We start from the raw sequence: 26,673 nt of genomic DNA, 5'->3' as shown, positions 1-26,673 counted from the left end.
ACATTTTGCCTGGTTATAACGCAAAGCTCAATTATTTTTATTTATTTATTTTTTCCAATTCACGTTTCGTGCTAATTCTTTTAATATTCTATACCCTTATTCATTTTTTGTCGAATTTTAATCATTTCTAAATCAAAACAATTACAAGTACTTACTTGAAAAGGATGCAAACAAGTCAAAAAGCAAAAAGACCATCCAAATTGGACCTGTCGGCCACATCGTGAACTGGGACTCTCTTTGTTTAAGGTATGGCTGCAATAAAAAAAAGATATATATTAAGAAACTAATTCCTGATTAGTCGAGTTGCGATTTAACTCACTGTTGGTGCTCCCATTCAACCTAAAAACCCGGAACTTTTACAACATATAAACGGGGCCAAGTGGTACGGGAATTTCGGGAAAGTCACCGGGAATTCCGAAAATTGTCGTATACCCCAGATGCGAACCGTTAAACGAAAATTTCGGATTTCGGGGAGAAAAAAGGACATGGACAGGAAATTCTTGGTAAGAGATTTTCGAAAATTTGAATATACGGATACATCGCGAATTTGTCATATTTTCCCGAAATTCCGGAAAATGCTATTCCATTAACCAGTCGAAGTTTTCGAAAATGTAACCACAATTTCGTTTGAAAGTACAGCGCCCACGATTCTGCCGTTACTGGGTTCTTATATCCCAGAATCTTAGCTACGAGCGAAGTCGATTTACATTGCTGTATCCGAATAATCCGGAAGTCCCAAAAAACTGAATTCCGAAATCAGTTAAGTTTGATTGTATACTAATTTCCAACATTGGATTTTTTTTAGTAAGTAGCATCTAGAAGGAAGAAAAAGCTCAATTTTTACGATGGTCTTCAACTAGAGTACGTTGAGGAGGAAGAACAGTTTTAATAAGCACAATGGCAAAATTATAATTGTTTTAATTAGCTATAAATTTCTGCAGCCCAAGAACAGTAAACGCCCCCAGTTTGACTTTTTTGTAGCGATATGAAAATAAACCCCATGAACTAAATGTTTGTTCATCGCGAAGGATTCAAACGTTTTTAGGGCAAAATAATTACAATAACAAACACTCGTGATAAGACTTTGCATGTGTGGCTTGTCCGCACGACTATAGGGTAAAAGCGATAACGTGATAACACTATTTTAGAAAGTTAGCAATAAATTCAATCATCTCCCTAATACTCACCACCACGATTGAAGAATACTGTTTCGTCTTCGCCAGGCTGTATTACGGGCCTTGCGGATTTAATATGTAGCTATAATGAAATCAGTGCCTCAATGACAGCTTGCTACAGGCACCCGCAAACTTTGTAGTTAATTTCACACTGCACTGAGCTTCTCGTGGACAGTGCACTCCTGGACAACATACAATACCCTAAATTCGCGGTATAAACCTCCGAGGAGATAACAAGTAAAATATCCAAATGAAATGTACACTAACCATATTACATAACTTTCATCTCTTTCTCATGTGACTGAAAAGAAAGCGAGGTGATAAGTAAACAAAAAAATCACCTTGTCTTTGCTAATTAAACTGGCGCCACGGTTATGGGTTTTCTCTTGCTCTTGGCTCATGAACTATTAAAACGACAAGATTATTAAAATTCACGAGCAACTGATGCTCTAAGACATTCTATTCAAACTTTACTTCATCCAAGAAAACAACAACAACAAAAAAACTCAGTATCGTATCCTATTGACTTTTGCTTGCATAGTATAGCAACAGTTTTTCTTTGTTATTTTATGCCTTTTCTTGTTATGAGGGAAGCTTCTCTCTTGTATAGTTTTTTTTTTTCATTTACTCGAGGTCGGGATTCAACGATCATGCTAAGTACTACAGAACCTTTTTTTTGTGTGTTGTACAGTTAACACACTTAGACACTCAGGTAAATCGGGCCGTCTCATTAAACCTTCCAATAAAGAGATTTAAGTGGCATATTAGTTCAAGAGCAGTAATTAGTACGATATTAGTAAGACTAATTAAGTCAGCCATTGTTTCGCCAGCTTTGATTCATTTGAGCGTTCAAATAAACACTAGAAAAAAAAAAGCCAAAAAAGAAACCACCTGTTACGGGTTGTTATTAATTGTTTAAGAGAGACAATAATTTTTTAAACGTCTTGATTAGTTCAACACATTCGCTGTTAAAATGCCAAATAATGTTCCCATATATAGCCATCACATGTCCACCGCTTTACATTCGCTTTACACTTCCTCACTTTTATTAGAAAAACGAATAGTACATTCCAAATAGGTTTTTATCTTGTTTTGTCTTGCCCTTGAATGTGACTTTCCCGTGTTTATTTTCACGGTATTGAGATTGGTGTTGAAAAGGCAAAACTAGTACGTTAGTAATCTTATGAGTATCTCATCTTTATTGCTAAGGTTCTCTTTTTGCTTAATTATTATGAGTACTCCTTGCTTTGCAACGACGATAAAGTTCATCATATTGCTATGCAAATGGTAAATTTTTTCACTTCAAGGAAAAAAAGGAATAATTAGAGGATGTCCACAACTCTTCTGGTATTGAATTTGGTTGCTATTTTGCTATTCGAGCCTGCACTAAATCATATGGCCAGCTGTTCAGACATCATTTTTTTCGCTAAATGGCCAAAACAATGTCCTGCTGTGACCTTTTTCTACTTTTCTCTGTATCGCAAAAGGATAAGTTTGTTTTGTTTGTTTGTTTGTTTTTCAACACAGCTACTTTCTTTGTAAATACTACATTAATCTTCCTCCTTTTGGGTGTATGCCGTCAAACGTCAGCTGTGGAAGAGAGCGCGAGCATTTTGATTGTCCTTCTGAAACTTCTTACCACAATGAAACACGATCAAAATGCCGGTAATTCAATAACCGAAAGGGCATAGCAATGAACGTCTCAAATACCAAATTTGCATTTCCTTCTACATTTATTTGTTATCGACTTGAAAGACCAGAAAATTCACTTTAATTGACATAAACGGCAGGTCAGGGTTTACTGAATAAAAATGGTGTTTTTATTTCGTCGTAAGTGTGTAACTCTATATTCATTCATTTTTGTGACACTGATTGTAAATAATGATGTGGTTAACCAAAATGTATGAATTCCTTCATCGAGCCAAATTTTGCTCATTAGAGGCTAAGAATGGTCAATTGGACAGAATTATGGAGAAAAGGAAAGTTTCGGAGAAAATTTGTGCTTTTCTTAAAAATATCAATTTTTTTTGGATAAACATGGAAAGTGTTCAAGCTTACCTAAGTGTTTTCTGGTGTTTTTTTTTTCACTCACTCTGTCCGAGAGAGTTTCAATAGGTGTCATCTATTTCAAGCTTACCACATTACATAAGACATTTTTCAAATAAAAAGGAAAGGTTTGGAAAGTTTCACCTTAAAAATAGTTACTCAACTCTCCTCAGTGATTAATGAAGAAAAGTGCAGTTGAGACTGACCAAATGAGACCCAATCTGAGAATCACAATTAGCTATGGAATTGCTGGGAATAAATATGTTTTTTAGAGTCGTCTCTACTAGTTGAACCAAATGTACGGCTGCTAAAGGTTTTTTTATGTTTGTTTATTAATGTCGCCTTCTCTTTGATTAGAGTCAAACATACCAGAAAGCCAAGTTTTAGTCCGGTAATGTGATGTATTGTCAAAACCTTGCGAAAATAGCACCGAATGGTATATCTGCGAAAAAGGCGATATTCTGATAAGTGATCCCATAAGTGGCTCAAAACAGGGTTAAATAAAACTCAATTAATACCAGTAAGTATCACCCGTAGGTTAATCACACGAGTCCTTTGTTGGAAGGTTTGGTTTCTTCAATCGTTCAATCGTGAACTTACGCGTTAATGAAAGGTCCAGTGAGTTAGAAAATTACTTTTCGTTCGGTTAACACTTCGCTATTGTGTGTTTCTTGTTGCATTATTAGGCTACACGCACAATCACCAGCAGCTTGTTTAATTAAAACAGCAAGACAAGTTTTACTCGTTGCCTATTTCCTGGTTAATAATACATAGCTCAATTTAATGGTCCGCAGAAATCTTATATTTTGTCATTGTAGTTTTTCAATTTATTCGGTCAACGCATCTGAGTCGGGTAAGTCACGCTCACCCAGAACTTAAAATAATCCTTTTGTTTTAGGATGACATCGTTGTCATTATTACAATAACTCGCTCATAAACATGGTTACTTACAAAGTGCTACTCGCCACCAAATAACCTTCTTCCGGTCCATTTCGCCCTCCGGGACGAGACTTAAGAGCAAAGTGATATCATTAAGTAAAATGTCTCTTTTAAATTTAATTATTAGACCTCCAACCCCAATGATTACTACGTCCCCAGTTAGAGACCTCGCGAACTCCAACTGGCGAGTGATTGTTCCCTCCAGTGAAAACCATATGTAGACATCTCTAAAATGGTAGCTTAGAAACTTAGAAATTTACCTGTTGGTTGATAAGATTATTAAAATGGTGTCTCCTTTTCCAACATTGTATACATTTGTTTCCCCCAGCTAAGGGATGCATCTTGTCTTTTGGTTGTTTAATTTAAGTGGACTTATATATGCGTTTTTCAGAGTGGAAACATGCTCTGTTACACCATCAGTTTTACCACGCAGAGGAAGTAGTATTTAGCAAACGTTTCCTTACGTTTATTTTGCTATAACTGATCTTACGTCCATCCTAAGAGATTGACAAGGTATAACAAGCAATAGATTGACATATTATTTCTTATTCTTACTCAAATATCGTGCAAGCTTTATAAAGCAAATTCTCTTTAATTGACTGTGCTTTAGACTGTTACAATGGTATCGCCTGGAAAGATAACAAAAGCAATAAAAGGATTTTTTTTTTTTCATGCTGACTCAAATCGGGCAAGTTTTGTAAAGCAACGATTTTTCTTCTATTGACTGTGCTTTAGATCACTGCAATGGCATCGCCTCACCTTAGAATCGCGATTTTGGTCACACTGTTTACCTTTCCAACCTCAACATTTCAATGGTGTTACGAAGACGAGGAATTTCAAGAGGAAATGTCAAAAGAGGGATACTCGTGGTGTACACCTCAGTATGACCTTCTTTACGTCAAAGGATTTCAACGGACTCGAGGAACTGATGACCTGAGGGACTTTAGCAAAGTGAAATGCTGCCAGCCACCTGAATTACATTTAGAAATACCTTACACTTGTACGTCGGCCGACTGGGATATGAGTTTTTCAAGGTGAGTCTTTCGAGTCACGTCGGGGTGATTATTTTTAATTTCGTTTGGTGCGAGTGTTTACTGTTTTTTTTTTTCTTTTAAGAAGACACTTCTAAATTTGAACCTTTACGCTAAAAAGAATCGATCTACATGTAAAGTACTTAGGAAGCTTAGTTATAACGCGTAGCGATTCAGGAAAGTTATTTGGGTTAGTCAATTCACTTTAGCTTGCCGAGGGAGGACGACTAGAAACTGACATACATGTTTCGAAGTTATCTTAACTTGGTATGCTACTCGTATACCATTTAAACCAGAAAATTAGTCAGTTACTTAATGCATTCCGACTTGAAACTGGAAACGAACATTCAAGGTGAAAACACAAACAGCCATAAACCGAAACAAACAAACAAACAAACAAACAAACAAGAAGTTATCGATGTTTTGCGTTTTAGGGAAGGCTGGGCCACTTGTCCATCAGGCCATTTTATTCGAGGACTCCACCGCGGAGGAGGACATCAGCTGAACAGTATTCAGTGGGCCACCTGTTGTAAACCTGCTCTTCACCCACACTGGTATAAAGAGTGTTATGATCAAAATGTTAAAGGTGACACCATGGAATGCAGCAGAAATAACTTCTACGTGGTTGGTATCCATCGTGGTTCTTCCCATGCACTCTCGAGCATAAACCAGCTCAGATGTTGCAACATGTACGATGGTATGTAGATGTTACATGTTGCTGAGTGAGCCATTATGATTTGATGATGGTTGGTGTTATAGAATCCGTTCCCTGGCGAGGTTTTTCGTGTTTATCGGTTGTAGATTCTAAATGCCATAATGTCTTAAACTTCTCAAGCCTGAAGCACGAAGTATGAATGGGTTGGCCACACCGTTACACATTTTTGGCATTTTCGAAATTTTACAATTTTCGGCAACTTTTCCGATTATACAGAAACAATCGCAATTAACGTGTTCATAATCCCAGTATGTTAGTCATTAAGTCAATTTCAATATGACCAGTATTTGATAATGCTAGAATCTTTACTTCACTTCTCTTTTGCAGAGAAGCTCCCTCTCACATCAGTGCTAGAAGTCAAGACGCGAGTCATGGATTTGACACTTGATAACCTAGCTCTTCTGGCTAATTATCTCGGCTATGGTTGGGCTGGTGGATGCAGAGGCAGACGCGCGGGGCAGGATTTCCTACGAGAAGGTGACAGCTGGAAAGCCCACTATCAGAATGGATGTGAGGATTACATGTCAACAAATCGTCTGAAGATCGTTTACGAGAACTTTTCACTCAAGGTAAAGAACATTGATTACCTAGAGCCAGAAATTCAATCAATGACACCCATTATACAAGATGTTGGAGCGATAAATAATCAAGATTCCTCAGGAGTAGACACGACCATAGCTCGAGAAATCAAATCTGTTCGCACCGTGACACACTCGTCTTCCACAAGGTTCAAGTCTGGATTTGGAGCTTCAGTAACGCTCAGTTACCAGTCTCCTGGATTAATAGCTGGGGCTGCCGCTGGGACTTTTAAAGGGTCAGTCACCCTGTCAGGCGGAAGTGAAGGTGCTGTACTGAACACAGATGAGAATGGTGAGATAACATGGGACATTGTGCGAGTTAAAGAGAAGCAAACAACAGAAGGCAACGCAGGCTCATCCTACCGGATTACAACTTCTCAGAAGAAAGTCAATGTACCTTACAAAGCCACCATACAAGTCCAATTTACTGCCAGGCTGGAAGGCTTTCTCATTTGGGGTGGTGGAGTCAACGGAGACAATCCCAACTACCATGAGACGTACCGAGGCTCAGAAGATCGACCTTCCTTTCCGTACACTATCGGCACGGCCACCAATCCCTTTTATAAGTTCTTGAAGGAGAAGAGTCAGCGAAATGACAGTCCTTGGCTTTGGCACCTGCTAAAACAGAACATACCAAACGCACAGAACGTTATCGACAAGCTGACTGATGAAAGTCTGTATGAGTTCGAGCTCCATGGCACGTTTCATGACGTGGGAGGCTTGGATTTCAATGTGCAGTGGGATGATAAACCAGTTGCAAATGTTGGAAGTGCTAATGCAACACTCACTGCTAAAAAGGAACTGTCGTGAGATAGCCGTGACTATTTTCTTTATGATGTCTCATTTGATCAGTCAAATTAAAACAGCGAATCGAAACTTGTTGTGTTTAAATTTGATTGATAGTCTGCATTCTTGTAAAATTGCTTGTTGGAATGCAAGCCAAAGTCATGGTAACAACTTAACTAAACAATAGATCGCGAAGCCGTTTTTTCTTGTGCGAGTTTGCAGCTATACCATAATTAATGCCCTATAAATAAAGAGACTGTCCTAGTATTAAGCAAGTTCCCGTTCACAATACACCGGAGAAATTTGAAAACGCAGTTTTATTACTACGGTTACTGTATACCTTCCATAAGAATTGGTCACGAAACGGAACTTTTCGAAAACGTTTTTCAACCCGGAGGAATTTGAAAACGCCGGAAATGCGTGTTAGTGTGGACGGAAAACATTTTGAAAACAGAGCTTTACGATAACGGTGAACCCCCAATAATCATGTGATTTCCCCGTACGAGTTTTCGTCAAACACAAATCTAAATCCAAAATGAGTGGTGATTGATGCGTTTTCAAATTTCTGCAGGGTAATGAGGACGGAAAACATTTGATGCATTTTCAGAGCGAAAACCCCGTTTTAAAATGTCTCCGGCGCTGTGTGAAATAAGCCTAAGTGGAGCCTAAGTAGCGAGAAAGAGCACTTTCTCGTGCATCCATCTTTTATGGCAGAGGGCTTTGACAAGACCGTGATCTAACGATTTAATAAGAGGCACCTTTAAATTTTTGTTAAGAGCAGCTAACATGCCTGCGTTATTTTATGGAATTAAAAGAATGCAGTGCTATCGTAAGAACTAAGTGGCTGCTTAGAGGTAGCGATTGAAATGCGTAATTCCTTGTTTTCAACCATAATTTATTTCTCGTAGTCCTTCAAGGGCCCTTATTCAGCGTACAAGAATCACTGGGTACAAAGTGATTCTTATGAAGTTGTATTGGGAAATATTTCAAGACACAATGGCTCTTATTCTTGATTGACGTCACTTAGGAAAACAAAACAAAAAAAATGGAAAGAGGAAAAAGTAAAAAACCTTGAAAGAATGATTTTACGCTTTATAAAAATATTCATGATTTTAATTTTTCTGTTCGATGTGTGAATAGAAAGATCAAAATGTACACGAGAAGCCAATAATGGGAAATAATGGAAAGCAGGAAGAGCGTGAAGGCATCTATCTCAGTCTGATGCTCAGTTTCGAGAGGAGGCAATATAACAATACAGAACGATATTGACATGTACACGGTGTAGATGCTGCTGTGACGATCTTATGCAACCCTGAAAACCAATATGAAGTGATAAATAAATCACGTAAGTCAGTAATAGAAAGAGAAAGCGCTAAAACTATTTCAAGGAATGGGGCAATCGTAGCACATGACCACATCCCGTCAAGGATATTTTTAGTACTCGAACATCCACACGGAACGAATTAATGTGTATAAATAAATTCACCATACATTTACACTAGGACATCTGCTACGGATAAATAACTTAAGAAATAAAGAAACGAAACGATGTGACTTTTCTCAAGTTATGAAATGCTGGTTTTCCTGGTCAATGATGTAGTTGACTGATTGACTGATTATTAATTCTTGTTTCACACCTATCACATTATTGAATACTCATCTACTGGAAGTGACTAATATAAAACGCGAATTTGAGCTCGTTTTTGTATTTAAGGAACAACTGTTATATATTATGGGGGACGAGACTGGTCTCATTTCATAAAATAAAACTTTCAGCACGAAGCAGGGGATATTTAATTCCATCGCTTTGAGGAACCAAACATGTACATGTGGAGGTAACATTGGAGTATGACCGAATCTACTGATCTTAGCGATCGAGAGCTTTACTTACCTAATTATAAATAACTATAAAAATATAGATAAAAATAGCTTATTTATTTCCATACATGACAACCGCTAGAAAATATGTCATGCGGATAAACGCTAAGAAAAGGTGCTCACAGGTTGAATGTGTTCGTATTTTAAAATAACTTTCTTGATGACATGCCCATAACTATTGCGATGGTAGGAACTGCTACTACCTAATCAATTGGACATTCCTGTTCATGCGCAATGAGTGCTGAAAAAAAAAAGAAAAGAGTTGCTTACTGTTAACATGAAACCCATGACAAAAATACGCCAGAGATTACGTTATTGAAATCCATCTTGACGACATTATTTACGTCAAAAATTACTAAGTTTTGCGAAATATTATTGTGCTATTTTCAAAAGCAAAGTTATATTTTAAAGACTGATAGACCTCGATGTGTACCGTCACTTGATATTTAGCTTTCTTTTTTTGTGTTTGGACTAAATTGCATAACACATTTTGTCATGTTATTGTTTTGTCATTGGCTGGCTTATAATATCATCGACTAAAAGACATTTAAAACAACAAAAAGATAAATTAGAAAAGAAAAGAAAAGTTTTCTAGAAGGTTTCTAGAAGGTTCTATATTGATCTATTTTCTTTATGAAGCCAAGAGGGCTATTTTGGAACAAAAGCGCACGCCAATACCTGGCTAATATTTAACTTCTTTTATTTCTAAAGCTTGTCAACGTTTACTTTCTTTTTACAATATTACTCCACTGTAGACAAAAATTATTGACTATGGGATATTGGGTTAGTGTAAAAGCAGCGTTTTAGAGTTGACATTAACGAAATTACGTGATCATGGCAATTTATGAGTTGATACTCGGAATCTCGTAATAGGTTAATTCACTCGAAAATGTGCTTTTAAATGAAAATGTAGATTCTTTTAATACTTAGTTGTACCTCGTCAGCGATCAAGACACTAGCTCAGGTAAGATCACTAATCCTCTAGTCTATTATTACTTTTTTTAATGTTTATAGTTGAAAAAATGTAAAGAGCGAACGAGCCGTAAACTTAATTGTCACCTATTAGAGTACGAAAAATCGTATATTAATCGACTCCGAGTAACATTTTTCCACTTCATGTTCATGCTTTTGAGTATGATGTGCATGCACTGAATTAAAAAATAATAATAATAATAAAAAATTGCCTTCAAAGTCAACTCGGGCGAAAACACGACTGTTCGAATTAATCATTTTATTCGGATAGTAAGATAAGTGTTGTGCTTCCTTTTCCAATTAATTCTAGAGTAAAAAATTTTCTTTGAAACGGGATGTAAGTAATTTTTGACGGTTTGAATTTTTTACCTTCAGCTAAATAATAGTTGTGCTATTCATAATTAAGGTTTTGAAGATCTTAACGTAAACTAGACGCATGGAAATTCTTTTTACAACTGACTTGGCGCTTGACATAGAAATTTCTCCCATAGATTCCTTTTTCTTTGTTACCTCACTGAATGTTGAGGAAGGTCACTAAAACACAAAATCAAATCAAGCTACGTTTTTGAAAACTTTCATCCAGTTGGTTTTAAGTTAACTGTTTTATATTTTTGCCATCTCTTTCAGACTTTTTTGTAAATTCAAAATGACTAGTAACATATTAATCGTTTTACTGGCGGGAATTATCCTACATTTATGCATGGGAAGCCTGGCTCAAGGTAGGTATTGAGTTAATTGCCTTTCCTTTCTCTCTGCAATACAGATCAAAGTGGCGAAGAGGAGTAAAACAGCTATATAGGCATCATAAAGGGAAACCGAAAGTTCCGTTTTAGGCCCTGTCACACAACGCCGAGGGAATTTGAAAACGGAGCTTTATTTCTCCCGTTAGGTCTTCAGTCCACTGACTAAACCGTCATAAAAACGGAGCTTTTCGAAAACGCTCATCAAACCGAAGGAATTTGAAAACACCGGCTTTACGTTTTAGCGTGGACAGAAAACATTTTGAAAACGAAGCTTTTCGAAAACGATGACGTTCAGATAATCATGATATTTCTTTGCTCGAGTTTCACTCAAAAACAAATGTAAAATTTCTAGTGATTGCTGCTTTTTCAAATTCCTCCAGCTTAGTGTATATATTAAATATATATTAAACCCTATTCTAGACCAAAACTCTCTGATTGCGGTACACTATCCCAGTAAACTCCCAGGAAACCATACCCGTCACAGCGGCGCATATCCATATTGCTTATATCTGGGAGTATCCCCTCGTGTTGCTCCGCAGGGGTTGGGAAACCTTACGCCGTGTCACGGTAACCAAGAACACGAATTTGATATTCATATCCGACTACAGAGTTCAGTTGTACACCCATCACAGACCGGAATTGGAAGTATATTTTTATTTACTATTTTTTTTTTTTCCATATCACCACAAAATGTGTTATCACTTTCCCACAACCTAATTGAAATACGCCAAGGGGTGTGAATTACCTCTACCACGTAGTTAAGTTGAATGTGTCGTTCAAAAAGCAAAAGGATTGGTAAGAAGTTGCAAGAGTTTTCGATTCCTTTGTACGTGGTAAAACAGACACCGCGGAAATACGTTTTTTGGGGCGCGATACAGTATTTTGCTGGTCAGCGGTACACCTTAACAAAACTACAAAATGCCTGCAACTTTTACATTGTTATCGCAGCGAGTCTTGTCGACAGTGAAAAAGATACAAAACTTAGAGCGCACACTGTAAACTTCTCAGTTAATATTATATATTGTGCCAAAGCCAAACTGAACTTGCACACGGTATGAAATTGGTGTTTTTTCGTGAAAGTTCATGCCCGGAAGCGGCGAGCCAGTGGCAATTTACGTTACGATGTGCGCTAAGGCTAAAACTAAGCAGCTTTTGTGTTGCTGCAGCGGTGTTCTGAGGACATCAACTTCTCAAGTTTGTTGAATTGATGGGCTTGAACCGTGTGAATCGGTATGTCAACGGCATTTCGATCAAATTCGTCGGGAAGACAATCTCGTATTCGTCCACTTGTTCGATTGGGGGCACTCGCGTAAGTAAACACGGTCATCCTGTCTCCACTCGGTATCACCGAATTATGGACCAAGTTGGCCGAAATCGAAGCAGTGCTTCGTATAAATCTTGGACACGTTGGTGTAACAAGTGTAGGACTGAATCCCTAAAAGGGTTCAAAATCTGGCCTCAACTCGGGGAAGAATTCACCGAGGTATGTTTTATCATAAAATATCCAATTTAATTATACTGTACTTCAGTAAGCTTGAGGCTGGCGAAAATAAAATTTAAAATTTTCATGTTTATTATTGTTTCTTTGTTTCTTGTCATTATTTCGAATTGTTGTAGTTCTGTATTTTGCTTTTAGCGCCTCTAAAGTGTGAAAATTATTTTAAACTAGTTGCATAGCTATTAGAGTTTAGAAAAAAAGCTATTTAGCTATTAAAAAAAGCCACAAGAAGTACATGACATCTGATTATCTTAAGATGGCAGAAGACATGGAATACAAAGCTGTTAAAAGGGTAATTAAAAATACATGCATATGTTATTGCAAGACAATAAAAATACCATAAAATCTGGGTAATAACAACTTCCAATTAAAACTCAATAAATGAATTTCATTTTTAGTTATAAATAGGCTACCCCCCCTGTATTCACACAGCAATCTTCTGATTGTAAGGCCACCCAGATAATTTCTGACCACATTACCTTAGAGCCTGAGACTCTGTATAACTTTCTAAGATTAATATTTGTTTACATATTACTATTATCTGGATTTCCCAATAGAAAACTTCTTCTATTGTACATTTTTTTCTATTTTGGCTCAGCAAAAATCCTTTTAGATACTGTCCATGGATGATTTCCACAACACTAATGCTGTAAAAACACCAACGGAGAGAACACTGACCGATGCTCTCCATATGGCAACTCCTCTCCTGGACATTCAGCCATCTGTTGATGGTGGGGGGAGGCAGGGGGCAGGAGCTCGGGAGAATAGGGGGCAGGAATCCAGAGAGAAATGCAAAATGCTAATTTTTGTCATTCATTAAGGCTTCAAATACTTTCAAAAACAAGAACTGAAAATGTTACCTGACTTTTATTTAGTGTCTTTAGAGACTTCTGGGCCGACGGGCAAAGAAAAATTCACCCTTGGGCTCAAAATGAGGCCCAAAATGAAACCCTTTGACAGTGGTTACGTCATAGGTCATTCACTTGAAAGACATAGGTAAGAGTAGCAAGGCTGAAAACGAAGGTAAAGGTGTGCAGCTAAATGACTAAGATGTGTTTTGAGTCTCTTAATTTACAGGGGACAGGAGCAGGACGAACAAGGGTGGGAGTCAAGAGATAGAGATATGGGAAGTGAGAGGTTCTGACTCCGCTGTCTCTTCCTCCACTTGATGCAGTACCTTGTCCCTGAGTAAAAGGTAAAGTCTGCATAGAGCCAAGTGGCCCATCAGGCCAGGCGTATCTCGGGTTCTGTAGCATGAACCGACTAGGAGTATTTCTACTACCCCTGCCAGATAGCATGCTAGTTGATCACAGGGTTACCCCCAGCATTAAATTCACCAGTACCCATATACACCTTTGTGGAGAGAGGCACCGTGAGAGTAAAAGTGTCTTCCTCAAAAACACAACACAATATCCTTGACAAGGGCTCAAACACGGACCGCTCGATCCATTGCTGAGCGCACTAACCACAAGGCCACCGCACCATCCACCTTGTCCCTTAGGCCTAACCTTAACCCTAAACCTAAAAAAAGGAGTCTGTAGATTTCAGTCAAGTTTATCTCTTTTATCACTCGTGTATTTGAGACAATTTCTAATTTCCTTGCTTTCTGCCATTCAGTTTACAGTACCAAAGCCTGATTTTAAGTGATTCGCAACTACTGACGGAACTTGTTTTTGCAACTTACAACTTCAGACTTTGCACAAAATTTCTCACTGGAGAAAAGCAATGTTGTAGAACTTAAGTGATGAACTAAATGCAATAAATATTAATTTGTAAGAAATGTATCTGTTCTTTAATACATGCTTTTGTGTCTAGTATCTGAGTTGGATGTAGCGAAGATATATTACCAATGGTTTGTAGACGACAGTACGCCAATTCAGAGACACAGTGGCAGAAGCAAACCCACTTGTTAGCCAAATATCACAGGAAAAAAAATAAGTACATATAATTATATAATTTATTGCCATCAGGTGCTATAATGTCTTGTAATAAAGTGATTACAAGTTAAGTAAGAATCTTACAGAAGGGAGGATGATACAATATTATGACTAAGGGGATCATAATTAATAAATATTTCATACTGATTCAAAGCACATGATATGTACATGTCTAATTCATTAAGCACATACAATGTAAAAATTATTTTGTAGTGATTGAGCAAAGCTCATCTGAATTAAATTAAATGAAAGGAAAAACAACAACAGTCAATTATGTACATCAGTTGATACACTGCACATGTAAGATAGGGAAATAGAAATCGAAAAGCTTCAAATGACTGAGTAAACAAAATAAACTAGTGGGTTTCATTGAAGAGTTGATTTACTGCCTCTCTGAAATGTTGAATGTCTTTTCAGCATTACAAGATGTGAAACTTGACCACATCCCATAAGTGGAAGCGGTTTCGTGTAAACAAATTCAGGTGTTTGGGCATTTTAAAATATTTAGTTACCTGTGCATACATGTACAAGGAAACGGTCTTGAAAATTTCCATGTACTATCAACATGTAATCGATGTAAACAAAAAAGACCTCAAGCGAGGAAAAATTGTCTATGAACCGAACATATTGAGCGGTCTTGAATGTTTTCAGTATTTCCAGCGTTCGCTTCGGCCAACAAATCACAATATTTTCGATTTCTACTCCCTTCGCAAATGCCACCGTTATATATAAATGTAGGCTTAAACAATCTTTAATGATAGAGAAGTATCTTGTGAATGAAATGAACAAATGTTTTATTCTCACAGCAAACGGCAGGTACAAAAAAATTATTTCATCTGTTCCAAAAGTCGCAGAAAGTCAGAAAGGTGATAGAAACGCCAAACAAGCCAGTCTTTAAAGGCAAATTCTTATCAAAGTTTCTTTGACGCGTTGCAAAATATAATCTAAATGAACAAGCACCACATGTCGGCGCAAAGTGAATGTGAATAAAACGGTCCCGACTTACATGTACCTTAACCACTTCATGCAAATTACACTTTTAATCCAACTAGTCTTCAAAATTCTTGCAAAAGCTTCATACAGAACCAATCTTCTGCTTTGCTGGATACTCATCGTTGTTTTCGACAATTCTGAGGCGAGGGCGACTGAAGCAACACGATCCAGGCTCGAGTCAGCAAACTACACATTACTCCACACAAAATGACTCCCCTGTACCCCTATTCATTACCGGAACATTGTTTGAGTATTAAAAACCCATTTAAGGACGTCAAACTCACCAATAACGAGAAGTATCAAGGATATTTTCGACCTTAAAACGAACCAAAATACTGATCTCGGAGAACTGATCGATCGAAGGACAGCACAGCCTGATGGTGATGACCACTGACCAGTTACGGTGACGTCAAAAAACGTATTTCCGCGGTGTCGGTCAAACATATGCGGGCTCGTGGATGAGTAACCTGAAATACGTTACTTTGGATTAAAAATTGTTAAAGCTAAAAAGTAAACTTTTTCGTTGTGTTTTATTTGAAGCTGGTAAGTTGCGGTCGAAAATGTAAACCTTGGCAAAGCTCAATAACTTGTGCTGCTAATGCTTACTTCATGCGATGCAAGGAATCTGTATGTACGTATGTCAGTCTGTTTCCATGCTCATAACGGCTAGAAGCTCGATACCGCTTTTCCTTGCAGAAGTCCTAACACTCACGTCGGGAGATGAAGTGAAGACGAGAGCTATGGATTTGATGCTCGATAACTTGGCTCTTTTGGCGTTTTACTTGGGATAAGGTTGGTCAAAAGGATGCAGAGGTCAGTATAATGGCCAAGATTATTTATGAGACGGCGACGGCTAGCACTGGCACAAAGCGGGATGCAGTGGAGAGAAGGCGAAGGAACGTCTGAAGACCTTCTACGAGAACTTTTCTTTTAAAGTAAAGAATATCGACTATGGGGAACCATAAATTCTATCTATAAAGCTTATTGTACACGATGTCAGAGAGATCTTCAACCTGAACAAGTACTTCAAGAGAAAAAAAGTCTGTTCGCACCGTCACCCATTGCTCTACCACCAGGTTTAAGCCCTCTTTCGGAGCTTCAGTGACGCTCGGTTACACGTCTCCCGGCATGTTCGGCTTAGCTGCTGGAACTTTCAAAGCGTCCATCACCTTGTCTGGAGGAAGAAAGAGTGCTGGATTGAACACAGATGAAGACGGTACCATCAAGTGGGCCACCTCAGGATCATTATACCAGATAACCACTGCCAGATAACCACGCAGGTCAGTGAGCGAGGGGACAGCTCTTGGCTTTGGAGTGATATGATGCATGGACAGGACGAGAAATTGAATCAGTAGGATCAAGAATTGATTGGCGGACTGACCGACGAGAGCCTGTTCAAATTCGACCTCCATGGCATGTTTCAAGAAGTGGCAGGTTTGGATTTCACTGTGCAATGGAATGATAAACCCGTTGCAAACGTTCCAGGTGCAAATGATACACTTTCTGCCTAAGCAATAGTCTCGTCCCCATCCGTTTTTGCGGAGGAGACTGCCTATGCTAATGAAGAACACTAATTATTGCGATGCTCTGTTGTCACATTAAAAGAGAGACAAAAAGTATTGAAAGTTTGGTTGCAGTTTGTGATGTAACACTGAATAGCAGTTGATCCGTTTAGGAATTGCATTTATCCTGATTAAAATCGCACTTTTTTGTTATGACTGACGAGCGAATAAAAATGCTACCGAAAACAAGAAGTGATTTCTAAAATCACGCACAATGTTTTTTTTTTCCTCAAATCAATCACCAGCTTCCTTTGCATTGCTGTTCCGATAGATCGCGTTACTAGTTTTTACTTTCAAAACACTCAGTTTCATGGCACACAAAGAAACAAAATGATTGCACTGACAAAGAGAGTATCATGAGTACGTATCATGTGTCTCATACGCAGATATATTGACATACACAAAAAGTAATAAATAACCTTTTACCAATTACCCAGCTAGCGCTAGGGCCATACTGGGGATTATTATATTGCGAGATAGTCTTGAGGTAAGTAAGAACGTTCTTATTGGTTCTTTCTTGGTCGGGATTTTGCCATACAGACCGTTTCCATAGAAACGATCATAATTACTTACAAACCTAGGTCGCTCCAGACCAAGTGCAGGGTCCATACTGGGATAATATCGTCTCGAGGTTTTTTTCAGCCCGAGCTGGCTTGGTTAATAATTATTAAGAGATCGATAATACGACCGAACATGCTAAGAATAAAATTATACAATCATGGAATGGAAAAACATCGCAAACTTCAAAAGCGCAATTCAGCTTGAGAGCCGACTAGGCATATACTCACGTCTGATGTTAAGAAAAACAAAATGGAAAAAAAGAATCTTTTACGTGACTGCAAGTTACCTTAGAAACGTATAAAAAACTACGGAAAATCTTCAAGAGTGATCGTGCGTGGCAGCGCCCGGTCCAACATTTAGAGAATATTGGACCGGCAATGGATCAATCTTATTGGTTGGTTTTAGTTATTGACCCTCTGAAGTAACTTAGTGGAGTAAAAACGGGGCATAATGGCCTTTGGTTCTTTTCTTGTAGAGACCGCGCTGCGCTCTTTCAGTACTACCACGACCTTGGGCCAATATTCCCCAGTATGGTCCTCGCGCCAGGAGACCATACTGAAAGGTTAATAAGAGGTTAATATTGGTCCGTGGTACGAGCAGTACGAGCCGAGCGCAACGGGTTCTGTACAAAAAACGACCAAGCTAAGGGTCAATCTTTCCCAGGTACGGCTTAAGCACACTCGGTCAGTAAGTAGTTTATACGGATGGCTCTCGGACCAAAAAATGTGCGACTTAAGACCCTTATGGTAAAATCCCGATCAAGAAGGAACGCCAGGAACTACCTCAAGACTACCTTGCCATGTAATAAATATGGGCTATCGACTAAGCGTGAGGTCAAGAGCGCTGAATATTGGCCAACTTCCTTTTTGTGTTTTTATATCAGGGTCGATACATGGGATAAGGAACATGATCTTCGCGCTCCAGTCACAGCGGGTAGTCCCGAAAGCAAGTATCATGGCGCCATCTTTCCCAGCCCGCTTAGGTGGCCAATCGCATCGCAGAAATTGGTTCATAATGCTACTCTCAGAGCTAGCCATGTGACAAGGATATCTAGAAAATAGCCTGAAGAAAATACAGGTGCGAATTGGTTGAAAATCGCGTTTTTAGAACACGATATAAACAAAGAACTAGCAGGAGCTGTTGACTTAATGACCGGAGCAAGCAGAGAGAGTTAACATTTTGTTGATCAAAGTAGTCAGGCTGTTTTCTTTTTTTCAACGCAGAATTTTCTAAAGGACATAGAAAACATGTGCTCCGATTTTCTATCCAGTTTTAGCATAAATCTACTGGCGTCCTATCACCAATGCGGTTCTCTGAGTGGCTACGCTAACCACTATCTATTCTGTTGTAGATAGTGAGTAGCGTACGGTGAGCGCTTGGTAGCAAACTGACAGCCCCTTCTTTGCGTTGTCGAAGTGTCTTTGAAGAGGTTTTAGATAAAGTTTTAAACGACTAATAGATTTATACTAAAACACTTAGATTATTCGCTGTCAATTTCTATCCATGACAGTTGACACCAAGCTTACTTAGTTTAAGGAGAAGCAAACGGCTGCCTTATATTGCTATCAGTCTTGATTCGATTGCGGCCTACAGAGAATTGAGAATAAACTCAAAAGTTTACCAATGAAGCTGACAATCATCAGTTTATTTTTCTTTGATTACGTTGTATTTATAACGGGTACATTAAAATTCTTGGAAAACTCAAAGAGTTATAATTTAACTACCCAACATGACACAGTGCCTTATTCACTACACGGCTTGACAGGTAGAGGCTTTTTCTCTTTATTGTTGTCGATGGTTAGGGTTAGGGTTAGGGTTAGAGTTAGGGTTAGGGTTAGGTGCCGAAGGATGAATAAGAGGGAACATGGTAGGCTCAGGACCTCCGCCATCATCATCGTTAAATTGCTTAACAGGAGGAACCTTCGTCTCCTTACTGTTGTCAATAGTCTTGACTTTTGGTGGTGGAGGGCGGATGCGTGGAAACTCCGGAAACTTTTCCCCCTGATCAGCCATTAAAGTTAAATTTGCGACTGCGTCTGACATTTCGTTGATGGGTCGCGATGGATACCAATATGACTTTATCTCGTTTTCCGTTGTTTCTTCAAACTGACCTGGCATAGTAAATGCATAGAGATCTTTATTTGTTAGCTGATCGATGAAGTAGTCTGCGGAGGGGTAATTCTGTTTCATAGCATGCCATTGCCAAGGTAACATATTCTGCTCAATCTGGTTTTTGAGGTCTTCGTAGAACGGGGTCTCAGCACTTCCAAAAGTGTGCTCTACATTGCTACGATCACCAGAGCCGCGATGATCCTGATGGAAATTGGTAGTAGCTCCATGGTAACCGCCTCCCCATTTCATGTAGCCTTCCAGTTTAACGGAGAATGTGGGAACGATGGTAGCTGTGTAAGGAAGGGTCACTTTTTCGGGCTTTTTAAATGCGTGCCATTCTGCAAATGTTTTGGGTGAAAGTTCTTTCTTGTCAGTCACCTTTAGAATATGCCAGTCTTCGTTGACAGTGGTATCTTCTTCATCTCCTCCCCATTCATAGTTAAAGTTGCCTTTTACCGAAAAGCCCACACCACCTGTTGCGCTTGGTGGCTCGTACTCCATGCCAACTTCAAATCCAAATTTTGAATCCCAGCTGGTTCGCTGGACATTTTTCAGGGTACTTGCAACACGCATTTCAATCTGCACTTCGGAGAAATAGCCAGCATTGTTCTTATTGTTAGAGGCGACTTTGCTGTAGCTTCTGTCAGGTGAATTAAGCAATTGTTGTTCCTGATCCACGGGGATAGACTGCTTAACAGACTCTCCGAATGTCACATCTTTCATGGTGAAGGCAAAATTCTCGTACGTGATCTTTAGGCGAACGTCTTTCTTGGGTCCGTCTCCGAGGCACCAATTCGACCTGTACTTGGATTCCCAAGTGTCGCCTCTGCGGCGAAAATCTTCGCCAGCGTACTTAGACCAGCATCCACCAGTCCATGCAAATCCCATCATGTTGGCTAGTTGTCCAATGTAAACCAAGGTGGAATCCATGACGCGTTGTTTAAGTCCGTCCAGATTGTTAAGTTGGGGAATTTCTGGAAAAGAGCAATACATCCGGTATCCTTATTTGCTATCATTACCAATGTTTCTCATCGTAACGCGACCAGATGCATTTGATGGGAGCGAGTGGAGCGTCTTGAAAGCCTTACTGAATTAAAAAAAAAAAACAAGTTATCTAATGATGTTCCATACCTAATTTGAGACCCAAATATCAACTGGTATTTGATTTTCAAGAATAGCTTCCTACATTTGCCTGAACATTCAAGAAAGGGTTTGAATTACATGTAGGTAATGGCGGAATAATAATAATTGAATCAGGCAATATTTGTGGACAAGAATATCAAAAAATTCGAAGCTTTATTTTAGCAGATTTTCATTTAAGCACACTCTGCCTTCACGTTTAATCAGAACGCCTTCCAAACTAAAATGTGGTGTTCCAATTTGATAAAATTCAGAGTAAATACTAAGAACCACTTCAAAAATGGCTACTTTTTCGGTGTAAAATAAAAACCTTTCTCGGAGAAAAGTTATATTTACGTTGCAGGCTTGGAAGTTCCGTTGGAAATGAGTGCAAAATTGGCCTAAAGTGAAACGTGGAGCTTAGACGGAAGTCTTTGATTGCCATTTAATTCCAAAGACGATTTTTGCAATATACTAAGAATCTTAAACTGGTGTTAAAACTCAGAGGAAAAGTTTCCCTGTTTGCAAGGAATTAAAAAATTCTTCCAAGCAATTTCCTATTCTTTATTTGAACTGAAATGTAATGTTTAAGTCACGCATAAGACACCAAATTATTTTTTTGAATTTCTTGTCTCGAGAGGTACCTCCATAGAAAACGATTCAAAATTTCTGATCCCCAAACAACACGAGAGGATTCAAAATTTCAAATCCCCCAAAGAACACTAGAAAGGGTTCAGAATTTCTGATCTCCCAAAGAACATTAGAAAAGGTTCAGAATTCCTGATCCCCCGAAGAACACTAAAAAGGGTTCAGAATTTCTGATCCCACAAAGAACACTAGAAAGGGTTCAGAATTTCTGATCCCCTAAAGAACTCTAGAGAGGGTTCAGAATTTCTGATCCCCCAAAGAACACAGGAGAAGATTCAGAATTTCTGATCCCCTGCAAAGCCAATGCTACATCCAATGTAGCCACATTAAATCATAACATTGAAGACAGGGTTTAGATCTTGCTGCCTGCCTGAACAATGTCTAATCAAAATATTTTTTTCTTGATAACAATATTCAATTAGAAATTTTATGCAAATATAGCATAATTCTTAACAGATTCCATACACTCAGATTATACTGAGAGAGTGATGAAGAACAAGTTTCTTCACAGCAGTCTATTAATATAAGTAACTGTAAACATCACACATTGTATTACAATGATCTATGCACTTCAAAATTACAGTAGCTGTAAGTCTAAAAAAACAATATCAAACAGTACCTAAGAGGATAGGAAAGTTCAGAATTGACCAAAAAAGTGAGATTACTCAAACTGCACAACTGTAGGCATAAATGCAGACTCCACTTTCTCTGTCAGAATTAGCTCACCTTGTGTGAAGGAAAAATTTCTAACAATTTCTGTTTAACATGGAAACAAGGCACCTCACTGTTATCAAACAAAAAGAGCGTTCAGGAACACTACAGTACATTACAGGGATGACAATTAAAGACTGCAATTTACATGAACATTTAAATTTGCAGTTGATACATTTAAGTGGGTCAATGTACTCTACATACATGTATACAGTGTCCTCCAAAAACCTGTTGTCATATAGCAGTGGCCATGGACTTTAGCTTTGCCCAACATGTTTTTACATCTTCAGTCTAACTTTTTGAGTGGGCTACCAGTTCATTCACAATTCAGTTACGCAACCAGTTTAACCATGCTCAAAGGAGAAGGGTGTGGGTAAAATTGTTTTTATAAAGACCTGACAGATATGGATGCAAGTATTGTAGCTAATGCTACAAGCAATTCTATTCTTTCTTTTTTAATTTGGCACACTCATCTTGGAGATGTTTCCTGGTAGCTGGCAACAGTTTGCTGTCCTCAGTTAAAGAAGCCCTCCCAAAAACGATCATATCTTATTACTAGTTTATTACTAACTTCATGCTACTTGCAACTATCTCATTCCTGGTTGACGGATGAAAATCTCTATCTTTTTTCTATCCAACAGGTTTTGTAGATAGAGGATAGCTATCTTTGGCATGGCTTAAAGTTAACTAATATCTATCCATCAGATAGTTAGGAAATAGATAGACTAGCTAAAAACTAGCTTCCTGTATAGATATTCAATAGATACTTAGATGGCCTAGCTATCCACTAACTTGTCTATCCAAAAACCACCACTACTGTAGTAAGCCAAAAACTAGGCTATCTGAAGACTAGTCCTTATATTGAACAATAAAACACTATCCTATCTGAAACCTACCTCTGCTGTAGTTAGTAAAAAGATAGCCTATCTGAAAACTACCCATCACTCATATCGCACTGTGATAACCTACCCAAAAGCCAGAGATTGTAAAAAGATAGCAGCCAATCTAAAAATTATCCATCACTCATGTACACATAGCACTTTAATATTAACCTAGCCAAAAGCTTTCTTAGTCACAGGTGGTGAAAATATAGCTAACCATTGAAAACTCTTCATTACTCATTTTATATTGAACTTTGATACCTGCTCTTCAAATCCTAAACCTAAGTGAAATCTCTGTACGTAGGAAAATGTATAAATAACTCATAGTTTTACTTAAACCTACAGTTGTACCTTAAAATTTAATACCAAAAACCAGGCACATCCAGATGCAAAAGGAGGACAAAATCTGGCTGGAAATGAGTTTCCATTATGTTGCGATTTATTACAAAACTTACTTAAATTTAACATGTATCTTTCAAAAATCCTGTTTGAAACACTTCTCAGCTACTTAAATTGGAGTCTAGTAAATGTTTACATTCTTCAGTAAATTTTCATGAAATGTAAACAGATTTCATGACCGGAAAAGCACAAAATATTCTTGAAATGAATTTCAAATTTCAATTACATTAATTTCTTCATGAAAGTATTTTTTTCAATTAATTTTATCCATGAATCATGTGTTTTTCAAATTATGGTAAGCCTTATCTACAAATTTCTGGAAGTGGTTAAAAGTAATTTTCCGTAACCTAGCTGTGAATTATATCTGCTGTTCTAAATAACCTCTATTTGCATAACGAAATGCCAAATTATAAAAAAACCTTTGAAGTACTGCCCAGTTAAAGAGAACTTCAATCACCCTAATGAAAATAACATCAGTCTTTTGCAACTCAAGTAATAAGTGGCAAACAAAAGGTCTTGATGATGTAATATGCACATCTAACATAACCTCAAGAGCAACACCATCAACCTGAAAATCAAAAAGGTGAAGGATGTTGCTTTTTGATATCTTGTGTTTTAGTTGTTGTATAATAAATACATGTATGCCCTCTTGATCCTAGAGAAGATATACACTAGCTATATGAAGTATATGTAAACTACATGAGAGAGCTCACATTTATTGCACTTATTGTACTTTTACAATGAATGATTTTCCCAACGCGAAATTGTTCGTATATTGTTGTGTTGAATACAGTTGCTTTCATAACTCCTTTAGGAAATGAACATTTGCATTCACGAAATCAACAAGACTTAACAGTGTGTTAAAGCATCTGCATCTTCTGTAATCTTCCACGATCAATTTAACCGGCCAGAGCGTTTCCAGTATTTCAAGAACCTTCACAAATTATGCAAGAAAATCAGTTTACCTTGGAAAGCTGCAGGGACCATAAGCTTTCTGTAAACCTGACGAGTGTAAGAGAAACCGCCAGCTGCTGGCAAATAGTTTGATTGCCACACTGTTTTGCCGACGAAACTTCATACTTTTCTACCTTTACTGGGATTTGACTCAACTGGAATAACAACGGACATCTGTAAACAATTTGTGACTGCTTTCCAACGTAGAGCAAGGCTATAAAATAACAGAGAGCTTTGTTATCGAATCCTAACAACATTCACCACGATCTTTGCCCGCCATTTTGGTGTTTCCGTCCGATCCCATAATCCTTCGGTGAATCTGATAAATGAATACTTTTGACCAGCAGATTCGCTTTCCAAAGGAGTCGGTTATTTGCGCGCAATTTCGAATCCAACATTGTCAATAGCAGCAAGAAACATGGAATGATTTGTTCAAGTTTAAATGAGTATCTTGATTGCTTCGGTGAAAGAAAGGTAAGTCGCAGAAAAGTAAGTATATCATAATTGTTTCGAATTGTTGCTCAACATTAAAGTTAGCTGCTCAATCTTTGAATCGAAATCAATGTTGTGGCTGAAGAAATTTCGTTGTTATATTTATTTCGCGATCACTGAAACACAAGAAAAACGTTTGTTCTCCTGATTTTATTAGCACCCGTAACGAGGAAATTATTCACACGCATTTCCTATGTATGAAATGCTTGCATAATAGCTTGTTAGTGTGCTTTTTGAAGAGGTAACTTAAAGTTTACACTGAATTGATTTGAAGCTACAGATCACGCTCGATACACTTCACTACCGCATTGCCTACATACTGCTCTTTATTCTTTACAAAAGAATACACTCCCGATCAATTGATTAATGAATCCAATTTTAATTCTAGCGCTATTTATAAAAATATTTAGCTTCAATTACTTCATTGCAGAGCAGAGGGAAAAAAAAGGCAAGAATAGCGGCCGTCAATCCGAAACGAACACATTAAAGCAGAAAACGGAGGTGGGGCAGACGGCAGCTGAGTCCTGATTAAAATTCTTGTTATCTTTGATGTGAACTTTAAATAACAGCTTGTAATTCTGGAGCCTAAATTCATATCTTTTTGAATTGAAAATAAAACCTTTCACTGTCCGGCATGAAACTGCAATTTTTGTCTCGATCCTTTGGCGTGGTTTTAAATCGTTATAAATAATGACCTATCTGTAAATATTTCATTTATGTACTTTTTTGATGTCCTTTGCTCTGTGATCCATTTTGTCTGTAATGTGTTTAAAGTTACTATCCAGTCGTTACTTTTTAGCTATCAGACATCTAGTTAATTTCTTGTGAATTATAAATAGACGGCTATTTCTGTCCTGTCACCTGATAAGGGGGATCAGAAATTCTGAATCCTTTTAAGAATTATAGGTAGATGACCGTTTTGTTCTGATAAGTTATGCACTGGGGGATCAGAATTTTTGAATCCCTTTAAGTCATGTGGGATCATAAATTCTGAATTGTTGTAGAATTATAAATCGACAGCTCTTTCTATCATGTTAGCTGATTTGGTGGGGGAGGGGGATCAGAAATTCACAATACTTTTAGAACCATGAACAGATAGCCGTTTTTGTCCCGTGAAGTGATGGGGATCAGAAATTCTGAATGCATTTAGAATTATAAGTAGATGACTGTTTTGTTCTGACGGGTTGTGGACTGGGGATCAGTTTTTTGAATCTATTAAAGTCTTTGGGGATCAGAAATTCTGAATCCTTTTAGAATCATAGATAGATGACCGTTTTATTCTGATAAGTTGTGGGCCGGGAGATCAGAAAATCTGAATCTCTCAAAAAAGGAAAGCGCGATGGGTGCACGATCTTTTTTACATTAAATTGTACATTTTGGTGAAATTGGATGTATCGTCCCTGGCGGACTCAACTGAACACTTCTTTTTCTCCTTCCAATAAGCCAAAACCTTTCGGAAACACAAACTTTTTCGGCATCAAATACCAGTACCCTTCGGAATTGTTCCAAATTGGAATGCCACATTTTAGTTTGGAAGGCGTTTCAGAGAAAATTATGTTATCTAAGAAGGGTTAGGTACCGTAAAAACTCACCATTCCACATACTGCAGCATTTAAATTTCTTAATGCTGGACAATTTGCCTCCTTGTTGGCGTGTCACAAACCCGGCGATAAAATAACCTTCTCTTTTACACTCACTGAGACCGGCTTTGTCAAACGTATTGCTCACGTCTTCGTCATAGCAGTTTCCCCATTCATATGGATGGTGAGATGACTTGCAACATTTTCCCCACTCGATACTGCCCACGTTATTGCCGTTTCCACGATACAAACCTCTCAGAAAAAAGCCTGTCTGGTATTGGCTCGTCCTGCTCCTAACATATATTTAGAATTATAATAACTGTTGTCAATACCCTTCACAATGTCGACAACAACAACAACAAC

General features: G+C 38.0%; 2 protein-coding genes across 2 annotated transcripts in view; one reads left to right on the top strand and one right to left on the bottom strand.

Annotated features, from left to right (window-relative positions):
- Window positions 1–4,052: 4,052 nt before the first annotated feature.
- LOC149096240 (uncharacterized) lies at window positions 4,053–7,317 on the top strand. The gene is made up of 4 exons (XM_089281383.1): window positions 4,053–4,074; window positions 4,896–5,194; window positions 5,626–5,888; window positions 6,234–7,317. The coding sequence occupies exons 2-4, from the start codon at window positions 4,905–4,907 to the stop codon at window positions 7,292–7,294; spliced, it is 1,614 nt and encodes a 537-aa protein (XP_089137509.1). The 5' UTR covers window positions 4,053–4,074; window positions 4,896–4,904; the 3' UTR covers window positions 7,295–7,317.
- An 11,713-nt stretch (window positions 7,318–19,030) lies between these two features.
- Window positions 19,031–26,673, bottom strand: part of LOC110051501 (uncharacterized) — a 10,081-nt gene continuing 2,438 nt past the window's right edge. Inside the window, exons 3-4 of the mRNA XM_089281381.1 lie at window positions 26,323–26,603; window positions 19,031–20,500 (exon numbers count right to left, since the gene is read on the bottom strand). Of these exons, the coding sequence (XP_089137507.1) occupies window positions 19,197–20,500; window positions 26,323–26,603 (1,585 nt within the window). The 3' untranslated portion in view covers window positions 19,031–19,196. The remainder of the gene's footprint in view (window positions 20,501–26,322; window positions 26,604–26,673) is intronic.

The sequence above is a fragment of the Orbicella faveolata genome, unplaced genomic scaffold (assembly GCF_042242905.1).
Source record: "Orbicella faveolata isolate gen_17 unplaced genomic scaffold, um_ofav_v1 contig_48, whole genome shotgun sequence".
NCBI classification, from domain to species: Eukaryota; Metazoa; Cnidaria; class Anthozoa; order Scleractinia; family Merulinidae; genus Orbicella; species Orbicella faveolata.
Note: the sequence above shows the minus strand (reverse complement) of the source record. Positions and strands in the feature narration are given on the sequence as shown.

Bases quoted from the DNA above. Each gene is read 5' to 3' on its own strand.
- LOC149096240 (XM_089281383.1), top strand. From the start codon at position 4,905: ATGGCATCGCCTCACCTTAGAATCGCGATTTTGGTCACACTGTTTACC. The intron at 5,195-5,625 runs GTGAGTCTTTCG...TTTGCGTTTTAG, and splicing joins TGGGATATGAGTTTTTCAAG to GGAAGGCTGGGCCACTTGTC. The intron at 5,889-6,233 runs GTATGTAGATGT...TCTCTTTTGCAG, and splicing joins ATGTTGCAACATGTACGATG to AGAAGCTCCCTCTCACATCA.